The sequence below is a fragment of the Diospyros lotus genome, chromosome 13 (assembly GCF_014633365.1).
Source record: "Diospyros lotus cultivar Yz01 chromosome 13, ASM1463336v1, whole genome shotgun sequence".
NCBI lineage: Eukaryota > Viridiplantae > Streptophyta > Magnoliopsida > Ericales > Ebenaceae > Diospyros > Diospyros lotus.
The window spans coordinates 728,010-752,541 of NC_068350.1; the positions used below are offsets into that span (position 1 = coordinate 728,010).

Here is a 24,532-nt window from a genome sequence, read left to right on the forward strand (position 1 = left end):
AAAGTAATCACACAAGAATTCGTGCGTAACCTTAAAAGAGACTCTAACTGAAGTCCTAAAAGAAATCATTTTATTCCCTTTTCACTAGATTGACTTCCACCGGTTATTAGCATTTTTTTAAGTAAATTATATTTGGTACCCTTGAGATTTAGTTAAATAACAATGTGTGCCCTTTATGTTTTAAAAATTATACTGACATCCGCACTATAAAATCTTTTTGTAATCTATAATTATATTTTTGTTCCTAAAAAAATGTCTGAAATGGACAAATGATTGTGTGTAACCCTTGAGGTAGCAAACTCATGTATGCAAGCATAAGTCAAATGGAAATGTCAAAGTGAAGACTAATAATTGCATATTAAGTGAAATTTTTTTATTAAAATAAAAATTATTTTTATAAATATTTTTCAAAATAATACTTGCCCTAAGTAATATCAACTCTAATGCGATGAGGTGAAAATAATTAAAAGAATTATCCAATCAAATTCTAATTCAATTAGAAAGAATACAATATATAATGTGTTAAATTATTCGCGTCTCAAAATTAGGTGTTAATAAATCCATTGAACTATCCATATGACTAAGAGCCATTATAACTCAAGTACAACGATGCAATTATTAAGGGCGCGCTCTACCACTTAGCTAATAATTCGTCGTCCGAGCCTCCCATTAGGTGCCTATATTATATATGCCAAAAATGAGAAAAACCCCATCTATTTACATAGTTTTTTTTTTTTTTTCCTCTAGTTGAAAAGCACTCTTGTCAAGAGCATTTGTAATGCAATGGGATCGATGTCAGTGCCTAAACCTATGAACACCCTGCCTAGAGTGTGTTTAGTTCAACTTTCGTGCCAAACTAAAACTTGACACAAAGACCAACATGCTTTCACCTGTAGGGGATAGTACACAAGAAGCAAGCAACAAACTAACCAATAGACGTCACCAACAACAAAGCAATCTTGTATATGAACCAAAACATGCACTACATGAACAAAATATATTGCAAAGAGGTACCCCTTACAATATACATGAATAATGGAAAATTTTATTTGTACTTTTACCGAAATTCAAAAGAAAAATGTCAAATGGGTGGGGGTCGCCCTTGCCTGGCTCACCATACGAGCATAATGCCTGCCTGCACCTATAATCGTCTCAAACAGCACAAACATATCATGGTTGTACACTGAAAATTTATGAAACATTACAACTTAACTACATAACTGGTAAATTGTTACAAACTCGAGCATTGCAGGTTTAAGCCTCATTACGCACACGCGTGCGCCTCAATCATCTCGACCACAGGACTGCCGTAAGGCCATCTCAGTGGAGTTGAGATTGTTGGCAGAATTTGAACATGCAAACAGTAGTCACGCCTGTTACGAGAATTAAGCATCAGCTTAAAACAGCAGGAACAACAATAACAAGCCTCAATCCTACCACTAGCTTACGTCAGCTATATGAATTCTAGATCTCAAATCATCTCTATCAAATATCAGCTTATATTTTTCTAGGACAAGGTCAAATCACAACTTATAATTGTGTCAAACCAATATTGCCCCCTATCACCACCAAGCAAGCTAGAAAAGATGCACTTAGCACAAACAAAAACATGGATGCTGGAAACCAAATCTTTTGAGGTTTCCCTAATGTGGTTGTCCATTTAATCAGTTAAGAAGGTTATGTTATCTAGAAAAAGAGGGTGTGGTGTTCAAGGCGCACAAGGGTTGTCGCTTTGCAAGAGTCGGGGGAGAGTCAAATTTGTTCACAGCCTTCCGTTGTTTCCACAACTCAAGCTGTGACCTTATGGTTGGAGCAACTTTTACTTTCCCATTGTTACCAAGGGTCACCCTCTTAAGAGGTTATGTTCTCTAATTAATTAAATTCATTGAGTCAATTAGGGCATACGAGGAGATTAGACTACTTACCGGGAGACTACCATATAAATGCAGGTAATACATAAGATGGAAGGGCATTGTATTTAGAAGCAAGAGCCTGGACCGAAGATAAATCTGCTTCTTCTCCAAAGTCATTAATTCCAAGTTCAGTTGCATGGATACCACCGGTTATAAATGCAGATTGTATCCCAGCTATATTAGCACCCTTTATGTCATGGTGAAGTGAATCGCCCACAGCAATACAATCAACAGCATCCACACCAGCCATGGCCATAGCTGATTTATAGATTTTCTGGAACATAAAGACAATTGGAAGAAAAATAGTAAGCAAGGATAATGATGACAGATATTCTAGCTAAAAGCCAAACATCATTTCCATGTACGGTCCTCCGTTTTTCTACCTCCAAGGTCAAATTTTCACTGAATACATGATAATAGTGATGGAATCTCTTAACATTTTCTCAAAAATCTTAAGTATAGGTCACCTTTACAGACTCAAGAGTATATTGTTCAGTTTCCTCAAGAGCCCCTCAACTAGAGTCTGTTTGCCTGTCATCAAAGACAGCTAGAAACACTTTCATTGACGACGTAGTAGCAGATCTTGATTAATAATAAAATTATGTGATCACAAAAAGCTATAGATAAAACATAAGGTACAAGTTAGACAAATTTTGAGAGATTAATATTGAAAATAAGAGCCACCATTGAATGTTATTTACAGTCTGGTCACTGTACCAAGGATAAAAAATATCATTTACAAAATCTGAAAATGCACGGAACTATTTGAAAATAAAACCTAAAACTCAGGGGACCTCCCCTCCATTTTGAGAAATTACAATGACCTTTGCTTTTTAAAAAGTAGAATGACTATTTTACCCCTGCATTTTTCACTTCTCTCTCACTTCAGAGAAAATAATAAAAAAGAAAAAGAAAAATAACAGTAGTAGCCAACAACAGCCAACCACCACCATGAGCGTCGCATCACTGCGTGAACCCTAGCAATCCCTGGAGCTCACTTGCATGAACCCCAGCAATTGTTGGGGTTCATCTTTGAGGGGTACAGCGATGAACAACCCCAACAATTTGCCGGGCTTCGTAGCAGATCGCTATGGTTCTTCATCAATGAACCTAGGTTCAAGTTCAACCCAAGAATTTATTTAAAAAAATAAAAAATAAATAAATAAAAAACTGAGAGATGGCAGGGGGAAGGAACCAAGATGAATCTGGGTTCCGTCCGTGGAGGAACCCAGAACGGAAGTACCCAAGGATCTGGGTGAGAGAGAGCAGCCGCAGCCCGCCGGTGAGGGGAGGTTGCTAGAGAATGTGGGGGGGGGGGGGGAGGGGGGCAGGGCATTTTCCAAAATTTTACGGCAGTTATCCAATGGCAGAGGGTTAAATGTACTGAGTTTTAAACCTTAAGAGAGTTTGTTATAATTTCTTAAAATAGAGGGGAGGTTTCCTGAATTTAGCTTTACCTCAGGGGAGATTACTATAATTCACCCTAATTTTAATTCAAAAAATTTTCAAGGATTGCTGATCATAAAAAAGAATAGTATTACAATTGTCACATCCGTTTCACGGCAGCAACAAGGCCATTGTAAAAAAAAAGAAAAAGAAACATTTAGGAAGAGTTATATTGGCTATTTGCATTTGTTTTTCACAAAAAAAAAAAAAAAAACTAATTTGGGTGAAGGGATACAATTGGAACCAGTTGGAACCAATTCATGCATAAGCCTCAGAAAATACTTTCAGATCTTTAAGAAGAATAACATAGGATCAAAATAATGATATGATCTGACGAACTCACCTCATCAGGCTTGCCCATCCATTTTACTTCCCCACCAAGTTTTTCATACTTTGCTGCCAATGTACCTACCAAATATGATTACATTTTTTCATCAGGAACAAAATTTTGTAGGGGGCAGGGGAGGGGAAAGAAAAGATACTTTAACATGCAAGAACTGAATAACAAAGAACTGAAAGTGCCTTTATTTTTATCTTATTATGATGTGATGCATGAAGTTTCTGTCAGGTCTTAGGATCTGACAAGGCTAATTTGGGTGAAATTCAAGAGAAATTAGAAGTAGAGAGAGAGTTGGGTAAAGAATCGAGAGAGAGAGAATGAGAGAGAAAATGAAAAGAGGGAAAAGATTCAATCTTCAATTGCCTGAATCCCCATCCTCTTACAACTACCCTCTTATAGGGTCCCTAACTACTCTTCAGTTATAGTAACTGAAAAGCCAAACAGCAATGTACCCGCCAGTGCTTCTAACTAATTCACAACAGTAGGGATAACTGCCAACCACTTCTAACCAATCTACAACAATAAGCAACCCCCCAATTACACATTTACCCTTCCAGAGAACATTCATCACAGACAGCTAGGGTTGTTAGCCGGCAATTAGCCTAGGGTTGTGACAGTTTCTTCTTTTCTTTTTCAATTTTCTTTAGGGTTTACCTTAAGAAAAAAAAAGGGACTTTCGAAGTTCTAACTTCCAGAGAACTACTTTTTCCCATTGGCACATATGCATGTGTATATATATTATATAACACACACATATATATAGATGAAAGAAAAATAGAGATTTGTCAGATGCACAACAGAACTGTGATGATGTGCTTTGAACAACACTAAGGAGGTAAACTGGCAGCGACAGAATGTGAGTCCATAAAATGACAAATAATTGTGATCATTTCCTATGAGTATCATAGATTAGGGGAAAAAATGGTTTCAATAGATTGTTAGTTATTCAATAAATAATTGCATAAGAAGACACTTGGATGGGTGAGGTGAAGACTATCGTGAGACATTCATTACTTTCTAACTCTATAACAGAAAATTAGAGATTCCTCGAAAGAACATAATTGCTTTACCAGGCATGACACGTAGAGCTCTAGCCTCAACTGTGACAAAATCTGGATTGGCCACAACCATGGGGATATTTTTAGCTGCACACTGCTCCAATATTTTCTCAAGGGCTTCAAGTTTCATGGGAAGGACAGTTCCAGAAGAAAGGCCCAAAGCTTCAGAGCCATGGGCCAAAATAAACTCAGCTTCTTCAACATTTTCCACTACTCGTAAACCAAGGTCCTAAAGCAAGAAATTTACATGGGAAAATTGTAATTAGTAACTCACATCTCCAAGAAAGCTGTCAATGTTGTAATTTGATCATTCATTTATTCTTAAGTTGCTGAGGTACTTTTTATTCTTTGGCATATTCTTTGCTTATGTTAATCAGAACATGCAAATGACGCTTCTTTCAGTATCCTACGGTGCTTATAGTCCTGATGATTGATGAACTCAACCTTCTGCACGTTTGAGTGACATCGGGCAACGCAAACAAAAGAGATGACATAGATGGATCTGTTTGAAGGCATACTTACATTGTTGGGGTTCTTTCCTAACAGCATTTGACTTTGGGAACAGTGGCAAGTTAATATAACAGCTCTGGTTCCAAAAGGTCCTACAATCAAGTTCTTTTAATATGTGTTTATTACCATTTTTCATTTGTCGGGTGTACTATACAGTGCACCTTTATTTAGTATATACACTACACATGAGGGACTGTTTGGAAGCCTGATATATATCATTGGTCTCCTTTTCTAACAGTTTTTAAGTATTTGGGACCTGCAGTGACCTAACAGCATTCTTCTATAAAATGGACCATGTGGCCAATCAAATTTAACCTGAATGATAAGAGGGCAACTTTTCTCTCTCTGTTCCATAACAGGACAACTGCCAATACGTTGTTGCTATTTCCTTTAGTTTCCCAAAACTGAGTCCCAAATTTTTAGTTAGCCAGGCTTTATTTATTTTGAGAACTAGGCTAAACAAGAAATTGGGGCCAGCAAGCTTCTATAAAGAAGCGGGTAGCTTAACCTAAATTGTCATGGACCTCTAAAGAGTATTGATCCAACAGTTTACCCACTGTAGGAATAGAGATTCTCTAAATATTATCTGAAAGGTCTTCCATTCACCATACCTCAATCGAGATAGCACCCCGGTCATTCCATGTCATATGAATGCAGGACTGTCCAAGTGCTGCAAACCAAGCATCAGGTCTCCTGTCCATGGTTATTGCAAGGAGGAGTCAAATGCAAATGAAAAAGTACTACTCCAGGAAATATTTCACAGAAATATTATTGTTCAACAATGTGAGAGTGAGCCCATAATTCATTAATAGATTCTCAGATACTAATGAAAGCAGTTTTTCCTTACCAAAACCATGGTATTGCACACAAGTTTAGTGGTCTGGAATTATGCAATTAAATATCCACAAAAATTAAGACAAGTTAAAGTTGAAATGGAGTTCAAATTTTTTGACAGGCTGATCTTTCAGAAATAAATGTGACAGAACTGCTTTCCTACTGAGAATATGCCTATTAAATTTGAGGTTGATAATTTTTTCTGCAAATGAATAAGCATATTATTAGCATTGGTATGAGCAGAATAGCAGTAATGCGTAAGTGAAAAATATTATATATCAGAGTTCAACGAACTCTAGGACAAATTGGACTGACAGAGAATAAATAAGAATTAGAAAAGGGAGAAGAGTTGTTTAAACTTGTATTTAAAGATACTTTCTTTCAAGTATATAATGGTATCAGTATTACAAATCAATTTTTTTATATCTTAAAATCTATCAATAGCATAATCTTCAGGTGTTTGTGCATTGATACATATGCCTATGGTATGGAATTTTGGGGCAGTTAAACCTAGAAAAATGAATGAAACTGATATGAGAATGTTAAGGGGGATGCTAGAAAAACTAAGATAGGAATAAGAACAAACAAAACTATGACATGATAGAGTTTGCATCCATTGGAAATAAAATGAGAGATGTTAGATAAAATGCTTTGAGCATGTATATGAAGAACAATTGATGCCACGGTTGAGATAAGCAATAATCTTCATGTAATTGGTTCCTCAAAAGGGCCAAGAAAAAACAAAATTAACTAAGCAGAGATCACAAAGAATGACACAACGCATTCTGGCTCAACCAAAGTTATTTGATAAAGTGAAATGGAGAATAGGAATCCAAGTATCCAACCAAGTAGCTGATAAGGGTTTAGTTGAGTTGAGTTACAGTAAGAATGTAGGCAAAAATACTCCTTTATACATAATTATGAAATATATGACTGTCACTGGCAAAACAAAAGGGATGACAGTGGCAATTGTGATGATAATATAATGCCTAACCTTTGAAGGTACTGATGGGTCAATTCTCCACTTGTGATGGCTCCAGAAAACAATGAGGGATCAAACCCAAGGCTTTTCATCTTTTCCATGGTTACTGATGCACGTCTTGAGGAATTGCTGATTATCACCATCTTGGCACCAGTAGTAGCTAACTTTTCCACTGTTATGCTAACATGAAATATCAAAGTTAAAACAATTTATGGAGAAGAAAGCAATTGACAGATACCTGAAACAAACTCACAAAAATGCTAAAGCTAACAGATGAGAACATACATGTTGAAATTGCGCCTGGATAAGGTTGTTTCCCATCGTGAAGAACTCCAAACTGGTCTAGAAACCATGCCTGCAAGTCCATCAGCATAAAGAAAATGAAATATCAGTACAAGAAATCATATTAACTGCAGTATGCTCACAAGCAACCATATTTACCCAAAATACATATACAGTTGTCGAAGATGAAAGACCCTGGGAAAAAATCACATGATGGCATAGAACAATTTACAATAAATTTTGATTTGCTAGGATTTGACGGAACAAAAAATAAAATGAATCTCTTGATATGCATGAAAAGCAGTCAGATTTTGAAGGAATTAATAAAATAAAACTTAATTATTTTACTTCCCATGATGATTTTTATTTAATGTGTTTGCTTTATAATCTCCAACGGAAGACAACTACTGTCAACCTATCTCCTGTCTCATGTTCAACAACCATCATCAATTATCAACTTAATTGGAATCGATGAAAACGTTAGTTTGGTTGAGTGATGTAGAAAATTAGATTCAGATGTGGTTTCCTTGGTCATTGTCTTTTTATTGTACTAAAAAAAGAGCTAAATATGTAACTTGTAACCTATGTTTCATATTATTATCTTTGAATGTGACATATGAGTTCATTTAAATTGATATTACATTTACTAATGGAAGTATATTTTCGTCTATTTAATCAGTAGAACTCTTCAACATACAGCATTGCAGATAAAGTTTCGCTTTTAAGAATCCCCATTAAACCAAACAAAAAAAACAAAATCCTTTATTCTGAATACAAATTAGTTACAAAGTAAAAGATAATTCCTCAGAAATCATTTTTTGTCCTATTCCTAAATCCAATTACACAATGATTAAACCAAATCCACAAATTACCCCATCAGATTGAATTACATCAGGAAAATGCCCTAACTTAATACTTCAACGGGACAGAAAACAAAAGCATGCCAATCACAGACAATGGAATGAGCTGCGACCCAAAATCTGCAGAAACAGAAAGGCATGTATACATATTGAGGCATTGATTATCTGGGAAGATAAATATTGCCGAGCTTTTACCTTGAAACGGCGAGATTCAGCAAGTTGTTGAATCCCATTCAAGTTCTGCAACAGCTGGGCCTCTTTCGGGGATGAAATCCAGCCTCGCGCCATCATTTTTCCTTTCTTTTTCCGAGGAATTTACTCCAATACAGTTAGAAACAGAGAGGATTCGGAAGAATTAGTGAGAACAAAGAGAGAATAACAAATGGCGGTGACTGTTTGATAACAATCCTCTCTTGACGTGTGCAGTAAAAGAGGCAACTTTATTTCCGTTCTAAACAAAATTTCCGTTCTTACTTCTCCCCTGAGGCCTACGCTTATGGTTTGTATGTCGGTCTGATTGATACGTGTTCCGCCCATCAGGTTACATGTAGTAGGCCCGTATATAAATAAGAAAATATTATTTGTACAAATAATTAGATTATTAATAAGATGGTCGAATATATCAAATGATAAAAATACCTCACTTAATTTATAGATTTACCACCCCTACCCTTTGTAGCCTCCTCTCCCTCATCTACCATGGTCACCTCCAACAAACTTTGTCTCGCTTTATCTCATTACCGACCATCGATGCATCATCTCGTCACCTTATAAAATCGTCGCTATATCTTGTTGTTGCCTCGCTTTAATGCCTCACGCAATCGTCGTTGCATCATGTTATCGCCTCCCACACAACATCTCATGTCAATCGTCGTTGCACCATCTCATCGCCTCGTCACTATCATCTATGGATGAAGCTCGGACTTCTTCCATCTGCTCAAACTTCATTCTTGATCATCAAGTTTGTCATTCCATCGATACAAATAATACGGTCCATGCAAGTATTGCTTACCCCCTTGTGATTGTTCCAAGTTCTCTCTAGCATGTGGTGAAATTTTGTTCCATGTACGTCTACATGATAATTTGCATTGGCTCGGGAGAGTTAGTTGAATTCAACATCAAATAGGATCCTATGTTACACAAAAAAAAAAAAGCAAAAACCCGCCTAAATTAAATCATTATTTGCACTCATACTTCACAACTGCATTTATATAGTGATTTGCAATTAAAAAACCTTTCTCACCTAAATCGAATAAAAGAACCCCTAACGGCAGAGTATGTGATGTGATTGGAACTCTAATTTTTGGGGGTTAGGGTTTGATTTAGAGCAAACTTAACTTAATTAACAGAATATAAAATATTGTTAAATACCATTTAGACAATATTCATTGCAAAAGCCAACGTAATCTTAAATTAAAAAGTATAACAATTTATTTAATTATTTTAAAAGCAGAATAATTAACTTGACTCCTAATCAAATTATACAAGCTAATTTAGTCCTTTTTGAGAGTAAAGTAAATATTTGGTGCATTTATTCGTATTTTCAATGATAATTAATCTCTAACAAATAATATAAAAAACCCACTCACATAATCACTAAAGAAAACTATGGACTTGATTTTGATAGTTTCGTCGTTAAATTTTTAATTATTTATAGGTGAAATAGCAAATTTATAAAACGATTGACACAAAACGATCTTTTTAAACATATAATAGAAGAAGGAAAAAAAAACTATTATCCAAAGTTATTCAATATGATGTATATCATTGTTATTTCCCTTATTCTTAAACATATGAATCTTATTGATGAATAACCACTTAAAACAATCAAATGAGGTAAAACTCAATTTTGAAAAAAAAAATTATTTGGTGTCCTTAGAGAGGACATGATAAAACACATGTCATATAGTACGGTTATATCAATTATTTTTCATTCGTTCGTTGGTCACCCACCATCTCATAAAGCATTTCAAATATTGAAATTTTATCTCATTATCCACTTGGTAAAGAATTCTATTGTTTGTAGCTTTGCATAGATTTATATTGTCTACATATAATTTCTAAGAGGGAATTAATATTACAAACCCTAACTTAAATAATATAAGATAGATACATTAATGATAAGAATGTAGATAACGATTTATTGTCATCTCATGAATCTAAACATAATAATAATAATAATCATAATAAATCATCTAACGTTGGACCAAAATATATATCATTATTCATTGACGGTAACAGGCTTCCCTCTTTCTCTAAGCTTGGCCACCTCTTCCTTCAAGGCCTCCTTCCGCTTCTTGCTGGCCAACACTTTCGCCTGAAGCGCGCTCAAGCTCAGGTCCTTCTTCTCCTCCGCCGGCGGCGGCGGCGGCCTCCTTCCGGCGGCACTCGCTCTCTCCTCCCCGCCATTAACAACACTGTTCAAACCCAGAACTGCTCCGGCCAGGCCCCAGGCGATGCTCCTGCACGCAACACCCCAGACCCGACACATAATAAACTTAATTCATCATATGATTTCGAAATACGAAATGCGAGTGAACCTGCCTGCGGTGGAGGAGCGGTGGAGACGGGCGGAAATGGGCGGCGCCCTTAATCTTCTTGGTGGACGGCGGCGGAGGGGCAGTGGAGATGGGCGGGGCCGCAGCGGCAGAGGCGGTTAAAGATTGGGCCATCATTGAATATGGGATTGATTGAGGTAAATGGCATGAATATATGTGATGTGGTGTGGTGTGTGTTGCTCCCCCAACAACTAACTGGATTTGACCATTTTGCTCAAGTCAGTGAGATGCACATGCACTGTGAGGGGGGGGATAGAATAGGAGTTGAATTCATGGAAAATGAGATCGCGTTGTGGAGAGCCGATTGGTCAGCCCCAGATAAGGCTTTGCACTGGTGGGACCCATCCTTCCCCGCCATCTGATGGCTTGCATTGAGTAGATTGTTTGGAATCTGATAATGGATTTTAAGAATATGCTACTACTTTTTGCTCCCACCCCAACCCCAGCACCCCCCAACCCCATCAGATTGATCATCACTCCCACCACCCATGTCATAATTGCCAAACTACTATATACCCATATGTCCCTGCCCTCACTACTCAGCCATCATGGACCAAAGGAGCTTTTATTCATGAATCTTGTATTCTATTAGTTGTGGAAAAGGAGGATAAGAACCAGTTAAAAAAAAGAAAGAAAAGAAATAAGAGTTATAATTGAAAGTGCACTAGTTGGTTACATCATTTACCCTGGATCGGATAGAGAAGACTTTGAAGATGAATTCACACTTGGCCCTCTCTTCAACAATAGAAATGGCCACCAACCTTAACAAGATGAAACGGAATTACAGGACTTACTAGTCACCGATCTGATCTGGGTTGAGATGGAAGAAGGCCAATGAACGGGAGAGGGACTGGGATCAAAGGGCTACAACAACCCTAACAAGTTCTAAGAATTTTGATGTATTAACATCAATATTAAAGTGTGCAAATAGCACGTAGCTATGACAACAATTACTAGATAATTTCCTACATGTGCATGTTTTGCATAGCCTACCACCAAGGATTCAACTTGGGCAAAAAGTCCAACAAGAAATTGCATCGCATAACTCTTAAGAAAGGAATCCATGTCTAGTTACCATCTAAATAACCAAAAAAATTCAATCCAAGCTGCAAAATTACCCAAAGGGAAAACAGATAAAAACAAAACTTGTTAGGTTTCACAATAATCTCAACGAGCACTAGCATTGGCACCAACACATGTTTGGCTTTTATCTTGTGAGCGCATCTTTCACTCATCGTCGTCATCATCGTCCTCGTCACCTCCTGCTGCTGAGTTGAGGGCATTCAGACGTTCAATCAATCTAGCTTTCCTCTCCTCGTATGTCAGCTTCTTCAAGTTGTATCTGCAACACAAGGAGCAATCACTTAAATCCTGTGGTGGACCATGAATCATAGACCAAACTAAGCTCTTAACACTAACTGAACCAAGTCAAGAAAGCTCTCAATCTTCACCCAAAGGGTTTGGGGAAAAAAAAAAAAACTCCCAATCTTCTGGAACCTACAGGGGAACTGCTAGCTTAACAGCCAAACGAAGATTTCCCAATTTTTGCATAGCTTTGGATAGTTGAACAAAAGATATAACATTAAATAGAGCACAGGAACCCAGGGGAAATCAAGCAAATTCAGCATCAGCACCAGAAGAAAGGAGATTTGGATTAAATATCTTTTTGTTAGAATATCTTTTTGATAGAACGGGGTCAAGGAATTTTCATTTTATCAAACCCACTAGACATCGAGTGCAAGTTAGTTAAACGAGGACAGTAGCCATTGGCCACAATCATTGCCAGAATTGATACCAGCAAACTCAATTTTCCAATACCGAGAAAAATAATCACACAGCCAACTACAAGAAATATAAAAACACAACTTTTAATAATGCAACATTGACATTATTGGATTTATGAGTTTTTCTTTGATGAATGAATAGATATAAATGAGCCACACTATTTTGTATGAAATTTCTAAACAAAAGAATTTTTTTGTATAGCATTAACCAAATTATAATTTATGCTTACCTCTTGTGCTCCTTAGGTGGCTGTTTCTCAGACTTTTTCTGAATGGGGTCTGCCCGGATGGCAGCATGAACTTTCTTGTACATCTCCTCAATACTATCTGCCTCAATTCCCCTTTTAATGTATTCACTAAAATGAGACTGGTACTTTTCTGGCTCGTCTTCCATCAAAGTCTACAAACAAAAATCAAAACATCAATTTCAAGACTAAAACGAAGCCTCATTAGAGAGATGCACAACTTCTTCGTATCTCAACCCTACCCTCATATAAGCAGCAATATGCCCACCATAAATATACTTGCGGTGGACTTCAGCATCAAGCTGCTTAGAATCCTTAGAGAAACCAGCAAACCTCTTGTCACTGTGAGGAATATCTAAACCACCGTCCAATGCTCCCTGGAATTACAAGTGTCAGTACAGCAACAAGCAGAGCAGGAAAATACAGGGAAAACACACAGGGATAAACATTGAACAGCAGCAGTAGCATTATACTGAACTACCAAACAGAGATGCATGTCACTTAAACCAAATATTGCTGCAAGTAAACATAAATGCAAATTTCTGGAAGCTATAGCCAAACATTCAAATCAGATAACAGTAAACATTAATCATGAAATGGCAAATGTAAAAATAACACCTAAGGAGTCCAAGAACGGCTTAGGACCATAGAATAGAGGCCTTGATCAGAATACAGTACAACTTATTGAAATGTGTCTTACAAAATTGAAGGAAACTGACTCCATAAAACTGTCAGGTCATACTAACTAGTCAAATACAGAAACATAATATGAAACAGGAGAGTACCATGACAACACTTCTGTGATGCAACCTTTCAGAGATGACAAAATAAGCATAAATAAATTTTAACTTATTAGAAAATGATATAATGCATGAAGGATCAGCATGATCAATTATATGTTTATTCAAGAAAAGTTAAATTAGATGACAGAGGAGGCCTCCATGGAACTCTTAGAAAAAAATACTCAAAAGAAAGGAAATCATATGACAAAAAAATAGCAAAACCCATGGTGTAATAGATGCAACATGTACAAAAGACCAAAAAATGAATCAAGAGTCAACGTCAGCATTTTGTAATAATTATAGAACTATACACATCACGAAAAACAAACACATCTTGAAAATATCATTTGAGTTTAAATACATTAGCCACAATATTTTGCACCCATGGGCATGAAAATACCTTCAGAGCCCCAAAGACACGATTCCCAGTTGTCGTTTTAATTAGACCAACATCAAGGAGAGCACGGAATGGCCTCCTATCTGCTGGCTCAACTGAGTAATCCTCTCCAGTTGCCTAACAACATTAAAATATATGCCACAGTAAGTTTCCTATAACAGATAGCAACAAAGAGCAACATGGACGTATCTGGTACTGCATGCACATCAAGCATACCTCCACATTGCCCTCATACTCATCATCCATCTCGAGCATCTTCAAGACACGGCGGGCCAAGAGAAGTCCAGTGCAGTAAGCTGGACAAATCAGTTGCCAGTATCATCCCCAACAACAAGAATCAAGAGGCCAATCACTCAAACATACATAGGAACACACACAATAAAATGAGGATACAAGTAACTTGCAATACCTGCAGCATAATTAGTAAGACCAACTTCAAGACCATAACAAGGGAGCTCACGGGCATATGCAGCAGCAAGAACCACATCTCCAGCAATGGTAGCAGACGTTACTTGGGCAATAATATCCTTGTTTGTCTAACAAAATTATTAAGACTGAAACATGGATTATATGGGAAAATACAATCAACACCAAAAGCAGAATGAAAAAATAAACATGCCAATAACAAATAATAGCATATCACAGCCAATGCAGAATTAAGGATACAAATCGCACTACAAAACGGTATTTTGGAGTGTTATATTTGTTCTTATCCTGATTAATAAGGCGAATCCTGGCTCGGTAATCAGTCTTCCCCTCTGTAAAAATAGTTAGTTAACATAAGAAATACCAATTCCGGAACCCATTTTAATTAATTTACAATGAAAAAATTAGTACCTCTCCTTCTCTTAAATTTGACTTGAAACCGCTTGAAGTATGCCTTTGACTTCTGAGCTTTGACAAAAGCCTGAAAGGATGAATAAAAGTAGTTGAGCATTCTTTTGTATTGACGTACGCAAGAAAACAACACTTGCAAGAGTATGGAATTGTTTCCCCAATGAAATGAAACGTTCATAAAAGGAAAAACTATATACAAATTGAACACTGAACATAATGTAAATGCACTCATTGGTAACATAATGTAAATGCACTCATTGGTAACAAAACAGTGATGATGAACACTGATTATGAATTAAACACAACTGCACAAATGTTGAAAGGTACAATAACATAAGCAGAAATCCTATAAATACAGGAAGAGTCAAATTCGGATTTTGGACCACTTCAAAACAATTTCCTCTTCTTTAAAAGCAGATTTAAAGTATTCTCATCTAAATATGTGGCAGAAAGAAAAAGGGCAGACAAAAGCATAAGAATACTACAATCGAAGTCTGAAGATAAATTTCTGATTTTTTTTGGGTTGAGCCCAAAAATGATAAAAACGTCAATTTTTTGGGCAGGTTATACAATGTGGAGATGCAAGTAATTTCATTTTTGTTGACATATCAGTTCCAAGGACAGTACTAAACAAACAAGTAATTATAAAAAATGAAGAGGCACATCACTAAGTTGCATCAAATCAGAAAAGGAGAGAACAAAATGGACAAATAAAAGCCAAAAATAAATGCCCCAAACCATGGTTAAACCGGCAAGACAGATTTGGATTAAATAAAAGGAACGAACACAACCCATCTTTCAACTACTGGAAAACAGCTTAGTGTTTGGGTTTCAGGAAATCTGAGGAAAACAAACTCATACGCATACAACACCACGCGGAAACATACGAGATGGAAACCCTAAACCCAACTCCGGTTCCGAAATCCCTCGACTAAATAAAAAACATAGCATTAATCCAACACGATTCCATTCGGAAACAACGAAGCAAATGAACAGATATGGAGATTAACAGCGACAAATGATTCAGAGAGCTCACCATCGTGCAGAGAGACGCGGATACTGCGAACTACGCACAAAGAAGAGAGACAGTGAGCCGTGAAAATATATATATATATAGGCAAAACCTAGGTTTGTTTGAACTATTAAATGACATAAATACCCAAGATAAAATTTAATATAACTATTTTGTCCAAGCCCATGGACTTGGGCGATCCAAGTCCGGATCAAGTGGGCCCAAGCCCATCAATCAAACGTGCAATTCAACCAATTTGTAATTTCTCAAAATAAATTATAAAGTAAGAGCAAATCATTCTAATTGTAAAAATATACTTTTTTATAATTATTGAGTATAATTATACTTATTATATAAGTAAACATTATGATTTCGTGTTATGAAGCACTTAAATGCCTCAAGTGTATCATTTCGACGTTTTAAAAATATTTCTTATATCAAAATGTTGAGAAATATTAAAAAAAATATTTTTAAACCGTTTTTACAATTTCAACAATATTTCAAGACTGTTTTGTAATATTAAAAAAAATGTCCAAAATACATTTCAAATTTAAAAATATTTTTCCATCCACGAAGATATTAGAGATTGAAATAATTTCGTCTCTAACTATATTATGTTTAATTTTTTAAAAAAAATTAATTAGTAAATCACATTTCATAAATGATAAAAACTTATATTTATGTTTGTTGGAATATATTATAGAATTTATGTTTATTTTTTATTAAATAATTATTTTTATATTTTTTTAATTAAAAAATATAGTTTCAAAAAAGTCATTATAATTTTTTTTTATTTACACGTTTCCACATGTTTTTATTTTCTACTTTTTTGAAAAATGCCATTTCCATACTTTTTTAAAAATCATGATTTTATTTTATATAGCACATTAAATAAAAAATATAAATATAAATATTATTTAGACACTCAATTTTGATATTTTTATAAACACTTTATATTGATATATTGTATTGTATTCCTATCAATACAAATATACAGAATATCAGTAAAAGTGTCAAACCTAAATGTCTAAATAGCACTTTCAAAATAAATAAATAAAGACATTTTTATGGAAACGTCTCTAGTAATCTCGAAACATTTATTTTTTTGGATAGTTCAGTTGATTCTTTGCACATGTTGAAACATTTATTTTTTTGGATAGTTCAGTTGATTCTTTGCACATGTTGGAGAACTTGAGAGATCGTGAAGTCTCATGGATTCGATTTTGTCTTCGTACGAAATTATACATCAAGTGTGTGACTGCACTCTCACCCTGCAATTAAAACATAATAAGAACAAATCATAATAAAACTTTTATATTTTTTTTATTTTAGTGAGAGGTTTATACTCGCCAGTGTACGAGTGCAGTTGTAGTCCAAATTTAAATTTATATTTTCTGGATGAATCCAGGTCGTCCACTAAGAGATTTATTTATGGCAAAATAAAAAGAATGTCACACACACGCACACGCATTTGGACAAATTGGCAACAAGATTTTTTTATGAGTTTTTTTTTTTAGACAACAGATACTAGAAAATAAAGTAAGGTAGAAATTGAAATAAACATTAAACGTAAAAATATGAATTTGGATAGTGCTTGAGTTAAGACAATTTCAGTACCAACCCGTTGATTCCCAAATTTTAGCATAAAAAATTAGCAACATTAATTTAATTTCAGATATGAGGGTTTGTTATTAAATGCAATTAAAGATGATGATAGTTCTAGGTTAAGCAATCCCCATACATGATATGCGAGATTCTAATTTAAGCAACCACCATAAATCCAATTGCAATTAATACACAAAACAACTAAATTAATCATCTGGGTTTAGGTATGATAGCATTTCCAGTTCTAGTAACTCTCATACATGGCATGAAAGCTCTGAGTTAGGCTTACGCTCTAATCCAAACCTAGTGATTTTTTAATAATTAATACACACTCATACTGAAATTTAAATTAATGTTACTTATTTAAAGCGCAGCTTTCTTTGGGAATCATTGGCGTTGGACACTGTCCTTGCCTTAACCCAAGATTAGATTTAACTACTAATTTTTATTTGAAAGTTAATTGACATAAATTTAAATGACGTAATTTAAATAATAGAATTTAAATGACAAGAAATTTAAAGGCATAAACTAACCGGCCATTTAGGCGGTGGATAATTAAATGACAAGAATAAAATTACAGAAATTTAAAGGCATAAACTAACCGGCCATTTAGGCGGTGAATAATTAAATGACAATAATTAAAATTGCAGAAATTTAAAGGCACAAATTAACCGGCCATTTAGGCGGTGAATAATAAAGTAATAATAAATGACATAAGAATTTAAAAGAAGAAAGAAAAAAGTAAGATTATAAGAGAAAGTATTAAAGAAATTGAGAAAGAACAAGAACAATTCTCAAAGAGATAATTATAAAAAAACAACTAAACTTTTATTCAAGAATAATAATCACACTTACAAATGCAATCAAGTGATCTATTTATAGGCCACAAGATGCAATACAAACCACACAATTTCAATTATTCAACTAGACATAATTATATCTAATGGGCACTCACACACTTAAAGTTAAATGGATTTTAGCTATAATACACACCTAATATTAAATGGATTTTAGCTAAAATACATACCTAATAAAGCATTCATAAAGTTAAATGGATTTTAGCTATAATATCCACCTAATAGTTAAATGGATTTTAGCTAAAAAACACACATAATAAAGCTCTCACATAAAAAATAAAAATAGATTTCTATAAATTGGTTTTTAATCTTCATTAGGATTAAAAATAATCCTTGGGCCTTCTCCAAATAATATCTTCCATGGATTGCTCAAATTGGGCCTTAATTCTTCATGGGCTTGAATTCTTCATGGTTTTGATTTCTTCATGGATTTGAATTCTTCATGGACTTTAAATCTTCATGGGCTTGATTTCTTCATGGATTTGAATTCTTCATGGACTTTAAGTCTTCATGGGCTTAAATTCTTCATGCCTAAAAAAAAATAATAATAATTTAATGTTATTAATAAATTATATATTATATATATGTATTACACATGGCACATATATATATATTATATTATATATATATATTATATGTATGCATATAATGATGTATATGTATTATATATAATTTTATATATTATTATTATTATTATTAAATTTTACTTTAAAATTTCATTTCATTCATTCTTCAATTTAAACTTGCATATAACTATAAAATATATATTAATATCTAATTTAAAGTATTTTTAAGATCAAAAGAAGAGTATAATTATAACAAATTTTTTATAAAATTAACCACTAATCAGTGTGTCTATCTAAAAAGACAAATCTTGAGTTTCGGCCCTCATCTGACTTCTCAAAATATTAGGTTGCGTTCTCTTTACTATTTTTAAGTCATTTTTAGTTTTGAATTTTCCAAAATAATGAAAACGCGTTCTCTTCGTTGTTTTTAAAAATATATTTTTGAAAATAAAAAAAAAATTGTAAAGAAAACTCAAAACAACAAAAAGTTATTTTGAGTGTTTTCATTCAAAACAAACTCTAAACTCAAAATAAATTTATTTATTTATATTTTATTATTATAATAGGAAAAAATATTACAAAATTTATTAACTTTAAAATGTATATATTTTTTAATAATATATTAACATTAAATATTTATAATTTATTGAATAATTAAATTTATTGAATAAAATATTATTAAAAATTATTTTTAGAATTTCAAAGAGAACGCGTTTTCAAATTTTCTATTTTGAAAAATAGTTTTTTAAAATGATAAAAAAACGTGTTTTTAATTTTCTAAAAATAGACTACCAAAACAGAAAACTAAAAATAAATTCAAAATTCAAAACTAAAAATTGAAAAGTAAAGAGAACGTAGCCTTAGTTTTTAATTTAGAATATAAATATTTTTTGTGTTTCAATATTGAATTATTATTTTTACGATACATTTAGTCACATAAAAAAATAGATAAATTAGAAAGATAAATTAATAAAGTCATATGAGTCAAAAGGAAAAATTCAAATTCCCACGCACGTTATATAACTTTATTTTTATCTTATAATATAAAAATATCATTCTAATACAAATAAATTTATCTTTTATAATTTTCTCCTTGACATTTTTAAATATGTTGTATTAAATATTGAACCATTCGTGAGGGGTTTAAAATCATTTTCATGCACGACAAATGCAATATATGATTCTTATTTTAATTATTTTTATTTTTTACCAATTCTATATTTTTGTTTATCGACTTTTACTTCTTTTTTTTGTCTATAATTTTTTAGTCAATTTAACTTGTGTACTTTAAATTTTTTTTCTTGTATCAACCTGAACTTTTTGTTGTTTCGATTATAGTCTTTAAATTGCATTTTTGAGTTAATTTAATCGTTACACTTTTATATATAAAATATATATATATTAAGTGAGGTGACAAAGTACACCTCACACTTAGTTCACGCCAGATATACAAGTGTTAAATTGACTCAAAAATATAGATCTAAGCGTATAATTTAAATAATGAAAAGTTTAGTTATCGTATGAAAAAAAAAATCAAAGCATATGTATTAAATTGATTAAAAAATGTAGGTCAATGGATGTAATTAAAATAACAAAAAATTCAAATAATCACACAAAAAAAAATATAAAATTATTGGGCCAAATATATAGGTTTGAACTTTTTTTTTTTTTCAACATGCGGTTCATACCCTCAAAGAATGAAACAAAAATTTTGATCAAAATTGGTCAGAATTGTAAAACAAATAATTAAATTTTAATTGTATTGCTATATGTATGTATATACAAATTTAATAGGATCGGACAAGACTAAACTAGTTTAATTTAGTTCAATCCCTCTCATATATAGTTCGGTATTCAATTCAAAATTTTGTCAATTTCAATTTTGATCTAGTCCAAATAAGGGTTAGTTTGTTTAGATGGGGATTTATTGAACACCCATCTAAACAAAACTTAAGTGCTAATTATTTATAAAACAAGAATTAAAGTGACAAAAGATGATCTTATAGGATAAAATTAAATTTTATTTAAAATTTTATATTTCTTAAATATGTTACAATTGATTGCATTCGATAGTTGTTTTTAATTTTGAGTTTATTTAAAATTTGTTCGATTTGTAAGAATAATATTAGTTTATCGATATATTATTCGACGATCAAATCGATCTTAATATTAAAAATAAAGTAAAATAATAATATATGATAAAATGACTTACATATCTTTTAAAATTTGCACATTTATATAAGTATGTTATGAGACCGGAAAGTATTATAATTGTATTAAGTGGACAGTCAAAATTCAACCAAGCCAATCAAGAAAAGTAAAAACCCAAGTCTTTATTTTTAATTATTTTTATTTTTTGTTTCTATACTTTTGTATTTTTTTGTCTATAATTTTTTATTCAATTTAACTTGTGTATTTTATTTTTTTTTTCATGTGTCAACCCGAACTTTTCATTGTTTCAATTATAACCTTGAAACTGCATTTTCGAGTTAATTTAACCCTTACACTTTCATGTATAAGAAAAAAAAAAAAGAAGATTAAGTGAGTTGACAAAATGCACGCCACACTTAGTTAAAGTCAAATATTCAAATGTTAAATTGACTAAAAAATATAAGTTTAGGCGTATAATTGAAATAATAAAAAATTTGGGTTATCGTATTAAAAAAAATCAAAATATATGTATTAAATTTATTAAAAAAATATAGATCAATTGATATAATTAAAGTAACAAAAAAATGCAAATAATCGCATGAAAAAAAAAATTATAGGGCAAAAAATATAGGTTTGAACTTTTTTTTTTTCACACCCTCAAACAATGGACGTAAAATTTTGATCAAAATTGGTCAGAATTGTAAAATATATGATTGAAATTTTGATTGTATTGCTATATGTATGTATATACAAATTTAATAGGATCGGACGAGACTAAACTGGTTTAATCTAGTCAATCCCTTTGATATATAGTTTAGTATTCGATCCAAAATTTTACCAATTTTAATTTTAATCTGGTCCAAACAAGGGTTAGTTTGTTTAGATGGGGATTTATTAAACACCCCTAATTAAAAGGCCTTTGATTGTTATTAAAAAAATATAAATTCATTTATATAAAATGGTCCAAAACTTAAGTGCTAATTATTTTTAAAACAAGAATTAAAGAGACAAAAGATGAGTATAAAATTAAATTTTATTTAAAATTTTATATTTTTTAAATATGTTACAATTGATTGCATTCGATACTTGTTTTTAATTTTGAGTTGGACAATATTGATCTCTCGATATATTATTAGACGATTAAGTCGATTTCAATATCAAACATAAAATAAAATAATAACACATGATAAAATAATTTATATATCTCTTAAAATCCAAATCCCTATTGAGATGAATTTCATCTTAATATAAATATCTTATGATACATATTGTCTCTAAAAACATTAAAGAAGAGTATTTTTATCGTTTGAGACAAAGTATTTCAACAACAAGTTTTGAGGTCATGAGATAAAATTTTACTTATTTTTTAAAACGAAATATATAAAAATTATTTTAAATATTTATTTTATTGGTATAATTTTATGATAATAATAATAAAATATTATGCATGTGTGTATATAATAAATTGTAAACCCTAAACCCTAGCAGTAAAGATTAGCGCCCGGATCTACGCCGAGTTGGTTGCAGTAATCCTTGAAATAGCCGACGCGAGCGTTGACAGTGTCCGGGTTTGCGCCGTCGCACTCGAGGGCGCCGTTGATGGCTCGGATGGTCTCGCCGAAGCCTTTGCCGGAAACAATGGCGGAGTGGCAGTTGTTCATCCAGAACCAGAGGGCCGTCTTGAAGGAGATCAGGGGATCGTTGGCGACGAGGTCGGGGTTGTTGAGGCCGTCGAATCCGATGCTGTTTCCGGCGGGGCCGTAGTTGAAGTTCCAGGAGAGCTGGATGGGGCCTCGGCCGTAGTAGCCCTTTCCGGCGACGCAAGGATACTGGGTGTTGGTCTCGTCGCAGTAGTCCTTTGAGGCGCCATCGATCTCCTCTATATAGCAGAAATCTGCACGTAATTGTTAATACATACATTAGTGGATTCTTAAATTTATTTTAATTAATTTAATAAATATTAAATATCAAAACCCAGGAAAAAAATGACCTTATTTGCGTTTTAATTTTTTTTAATACGAACGTCGGACTGAATTGAAATAATCAAAATTTATAAATTGAAAAATTGAACCAAACCATCCTACAGTTTGAATAAAATCGAATTAGTAATTTTAGTTGATTTAATTTAATTATTATTTCGGTTAGGACAGGTAGTGATAGAAGAGAGTGGAGGTTGAAGAGACTTACGTCCGGTTTCATGGGTGACATGAGCGAAGAAGGCGGCAATCTCACGCTTCGAATCATCCACAGATCCCTCCCTACCAAACAGACCGTACGAATCCGTCGCCTCAAGGAACGTTGCTCGGCTGTAGAAGCTTTTTCCGGCGCAACTCCCGGCCGCCTGCCCGATTATCCCGTCAAAGAATGCCTGCGTCACGATGTCCGACACACTCACGCCGTTGCCGGCGCTAGGCGGCGACTGACCAGTGCAAGGCCCCTCCTGACACCCCTTCCCGCAGTAGTCCTCGCCAGTGCCGCAGTACCCGTACTGGCTGCAGCACAGGTCGGCGGCGCAGCCACAGTTCTGGCCAGCTGCCGGCTCCAGCAGTGCTCCGGCCAGCAGTCCGGCCACGACCATCACTCCGAGCAGGCCGTTCATTTTGGTGGGATGGAGTAGACGGTGCATTTCAGTGTGTGGTTGGAAGCTCCGAGTGGAGAGATATTTATAGTGTTAGAAGGAAATTAATATTTTTTATAATTTTAAAAAATATTTATTAATTAATATTATAATAATTGATGCATTAATAACTAAATCTATATTTTTACGTTTTTTTTAATTACTCGATTTTATTATTATTTTAATTATATTATTTAACTTAATTTTTAAATTAATTTAATTAAAAATATAGTTTTGGGTGTTGATAATAAATACATAATGTCGTTGAATTAAGGGTGTGTTTGATAATATGAAAAATATATAAAAAATGTCATATCTAATGAATTGAATTTTATTTTGAGTGTTTGATATATTATATTTTTTATGAAATTAAATTTTATGGTACAATCATTAAAATATATTTTATAAAAAATTCTATCTTAAAGGAAATAATTTTTATTTTTCATATAAATTAAAAAATATTTTTTTTTTTTACCTAAATCCTATCAATCACACCGCACCCTATGAGAACTGAAGATGCCGAAGATGCATGTATCTTCTTGTCTAAGGTGGGAACGCGTCAGTCAACTTTGGGCGCGCAGTCAATGTAGTGGAGAAAGGCTAGGTCCGGTTCACAACTCAAAAGGTCGAATTTGACTAAGTCAACCCTGTTGGTTTCTAGAAGAATATGCACTTGGGGGTATTTTAGTAATTTTAGTAAGAACAATTGTATGTGTGTATATATAAATATTTTTTGTAATACAAGAAATTTGAAAAGTCATTATTATACAAATAGCCTTTAACTCAGAATATCTTACCATATCTAAAACTAACAATCCTTTTATATTCTAATCAGTATAACGGACAAGTTCAAATAGAATGAAAGTTTGAAGTTTGGCCCCTAAGTAATTGTACAT

The 24,532-nt window shown here is 33.3% G+C and overlaps 4 protein-coding genes across 5 annotated transcripts; all 4 read right to left on the reverse strand.

The window, feature by feature from the left end:
* Window positions 1-939: 939 nt before the first annotated feature.
* Window positions 940-8,754, reverse strand: LOC127787881 (uncharacterized). Of its 2 annotated transcripts, none has more exons than XM_052315948.1 (8): window positions 8,421-8,754; window positions 7,369-7,438; window positions 7,096-7,255; window positions 5,879-5,960; window positions 4,770-4,986; window positions 3,703-3,767; window positions 1,926-2,187; window positions 940-1,373 (listed from the first exon to the last, which is right to left on the reverse strand). In XM_052315948.1, the coding sequence occupies exons 1-7, from the start codon at window positions 8,514-8,516 to the stop codon at window positions 1,933-1,935; spliced, it is 945 nt and encodes a 314-aa protein (XP_052171908.1). In that variant the 5' UTR covers window positions 8,517-8,754; the 3' UTR covers window positions 940-1,373; window positions 1,926-1,932. The 2 variants fall into 2 exon arrangements, with proteins under 2 accessions (XP_052171908.1, XP_052171909.1); XM_052315949.1 differs by having other exon boundaries at window positions 7,096-7,263.
* Window positions 8,755-10,199: 1,445 nt separating this feature from the next.
* On the reverse strand, window positions 10,200-11,217 carry LOC127789122 (uncharacterized). Its single transcript, XM_052317909.1, has 2 exons — window positions 10,770-11,217; window positions 10,200-10,687 (listed from the first exon to the last, which is right to left on the reverse strand). The coding sequence occupies exons 1-2, from the start codon at window positions 10,898-10,900 to the stop codon at window positions 10,447-10,449; spliced, it is 372 nt and encodes a 123-aa protein (XP_052173869.1). The 5' UTR covers window positions 10,901-11,217; the 3' UTR covers window positions 10,200-10,446.
* A 586-nt stretch (window positions 11,218-11,803) lies between these two features.
* Window positions 11,804-15,956, reverse strand: LOC127789121 (60S ribosomal protein L5). The gene is made up of 9 exons (XM_052317908.1): window positions 15,865-15,956; window positions 14,829-14,898; window positions 14,658-14,749; window positions 14,401-14,527; window positions 14,208-14,287; window positions 13,995-14,108; window positions 13,055-13,189; window positions 12,798-12,967; window positions 11,804-12,125 (listed from the first exon to the last, which is right to left on the reverse strand). The coding sequence occupies exons 1-9, from the start codon at window positions 15,865-15,867 to the stop codon at window positions 12,011-12,013; spliced, it is 906 nt and encodes a 301-aa protein (XP_052173868.1). The 5' UTR covers window positions 15,868-15,956; the 3' UTR covers window positions 11,804-12,010.
* Window positions 15,957-22,406: 6,450 nt separating this feature from the next.
* LOC127788626 (endochitinase EP3) lies at window positions 22,407-23,651 on the reverse strand. Its single transcript, XM_052317122.1, has 2 exons — window positions 23,207-23,651; window positions 22,407-22,913 (listed from the first exon to the last, which is right to left on the reverse strand). Exons 1-2 carry the CDS (start codon window positions 23,643-23,645, stop codon window positions 22,501-22,503), a joined length of 852 nt encoding a protein of 283 aa, XP_052173082.1. The 5' UTR covers window positions 23,646-23,651; the 3' UTR covers window positions 22,407-22,500.
* Window positions 23,652-24,532: the final 881 nt, after the last annotated feature.

Coding starts and splice junctions, on each gene's coding strand:
- LOC127789122 (XM_052317909.1), bottom strand. CDS start 10,900: ATGATGGCCCAATCTTTAACCGCCTCTGCCGCTGCGGCCCCGCCCATC. Junction 10,688..10,769: donor CCACCGCTCCTCCACCGCAG/GCAGGTTCACTC, acceptor TGTTGCGTGCAG/GAGCATCGCCTGGGGCCTGG.
- LOC127788626 (XM_052317122.1), bottom strand. CDS start 23,645: ATGCACCGTCTACTCCATCCCACCAAAATGAACGGCCTGCTCGGAGTG. Junction 22,914..23,206: donor TGTCACCCATGAAACCGGAC/GTAAGTCTCTTC, acceptor AATTACGTGCAG/ATTTCTGCTATATAGAGGAG.
- LOC127787881 (XM_052315948.1), bottom strand. CDS start 8,516: ATGATGGCGCGAGGCTGGATTTCATCCCCGAAAGAGGCCCAGCTGTTG. Junction 7,439..8,420: donor CTGAATCTCGCCGTTTCAAG/GTAAAAGCTCGG, acceptor ATGGACTTGCAG/GCATGGTTTCTAGACCAGTT. Junction 5,961..7,095: donor ACCCATCAGTACCTTCAAAG/GTTAGGCATTAT, acceptor AACCATGGACAG/GAGACCTGATGCTTGGTTTG.
- LOC127789121 (XM_052317908.1), bottom strand. Junction 13,190..13,994: donor GTGTCTTTGGGGCTCTGAAG/GTATTTTCATGC, acceptor TTGTAATTCCAG/GGAGCATTGGACGGTGGTTT. Junction 12,968..13,054: donor ATATTGCTGCTTATATGAGG/GTAGGGTTGAGA, acceptor TTTTGTTTGTAG/ACTTTGATGGAAGACGAGCC.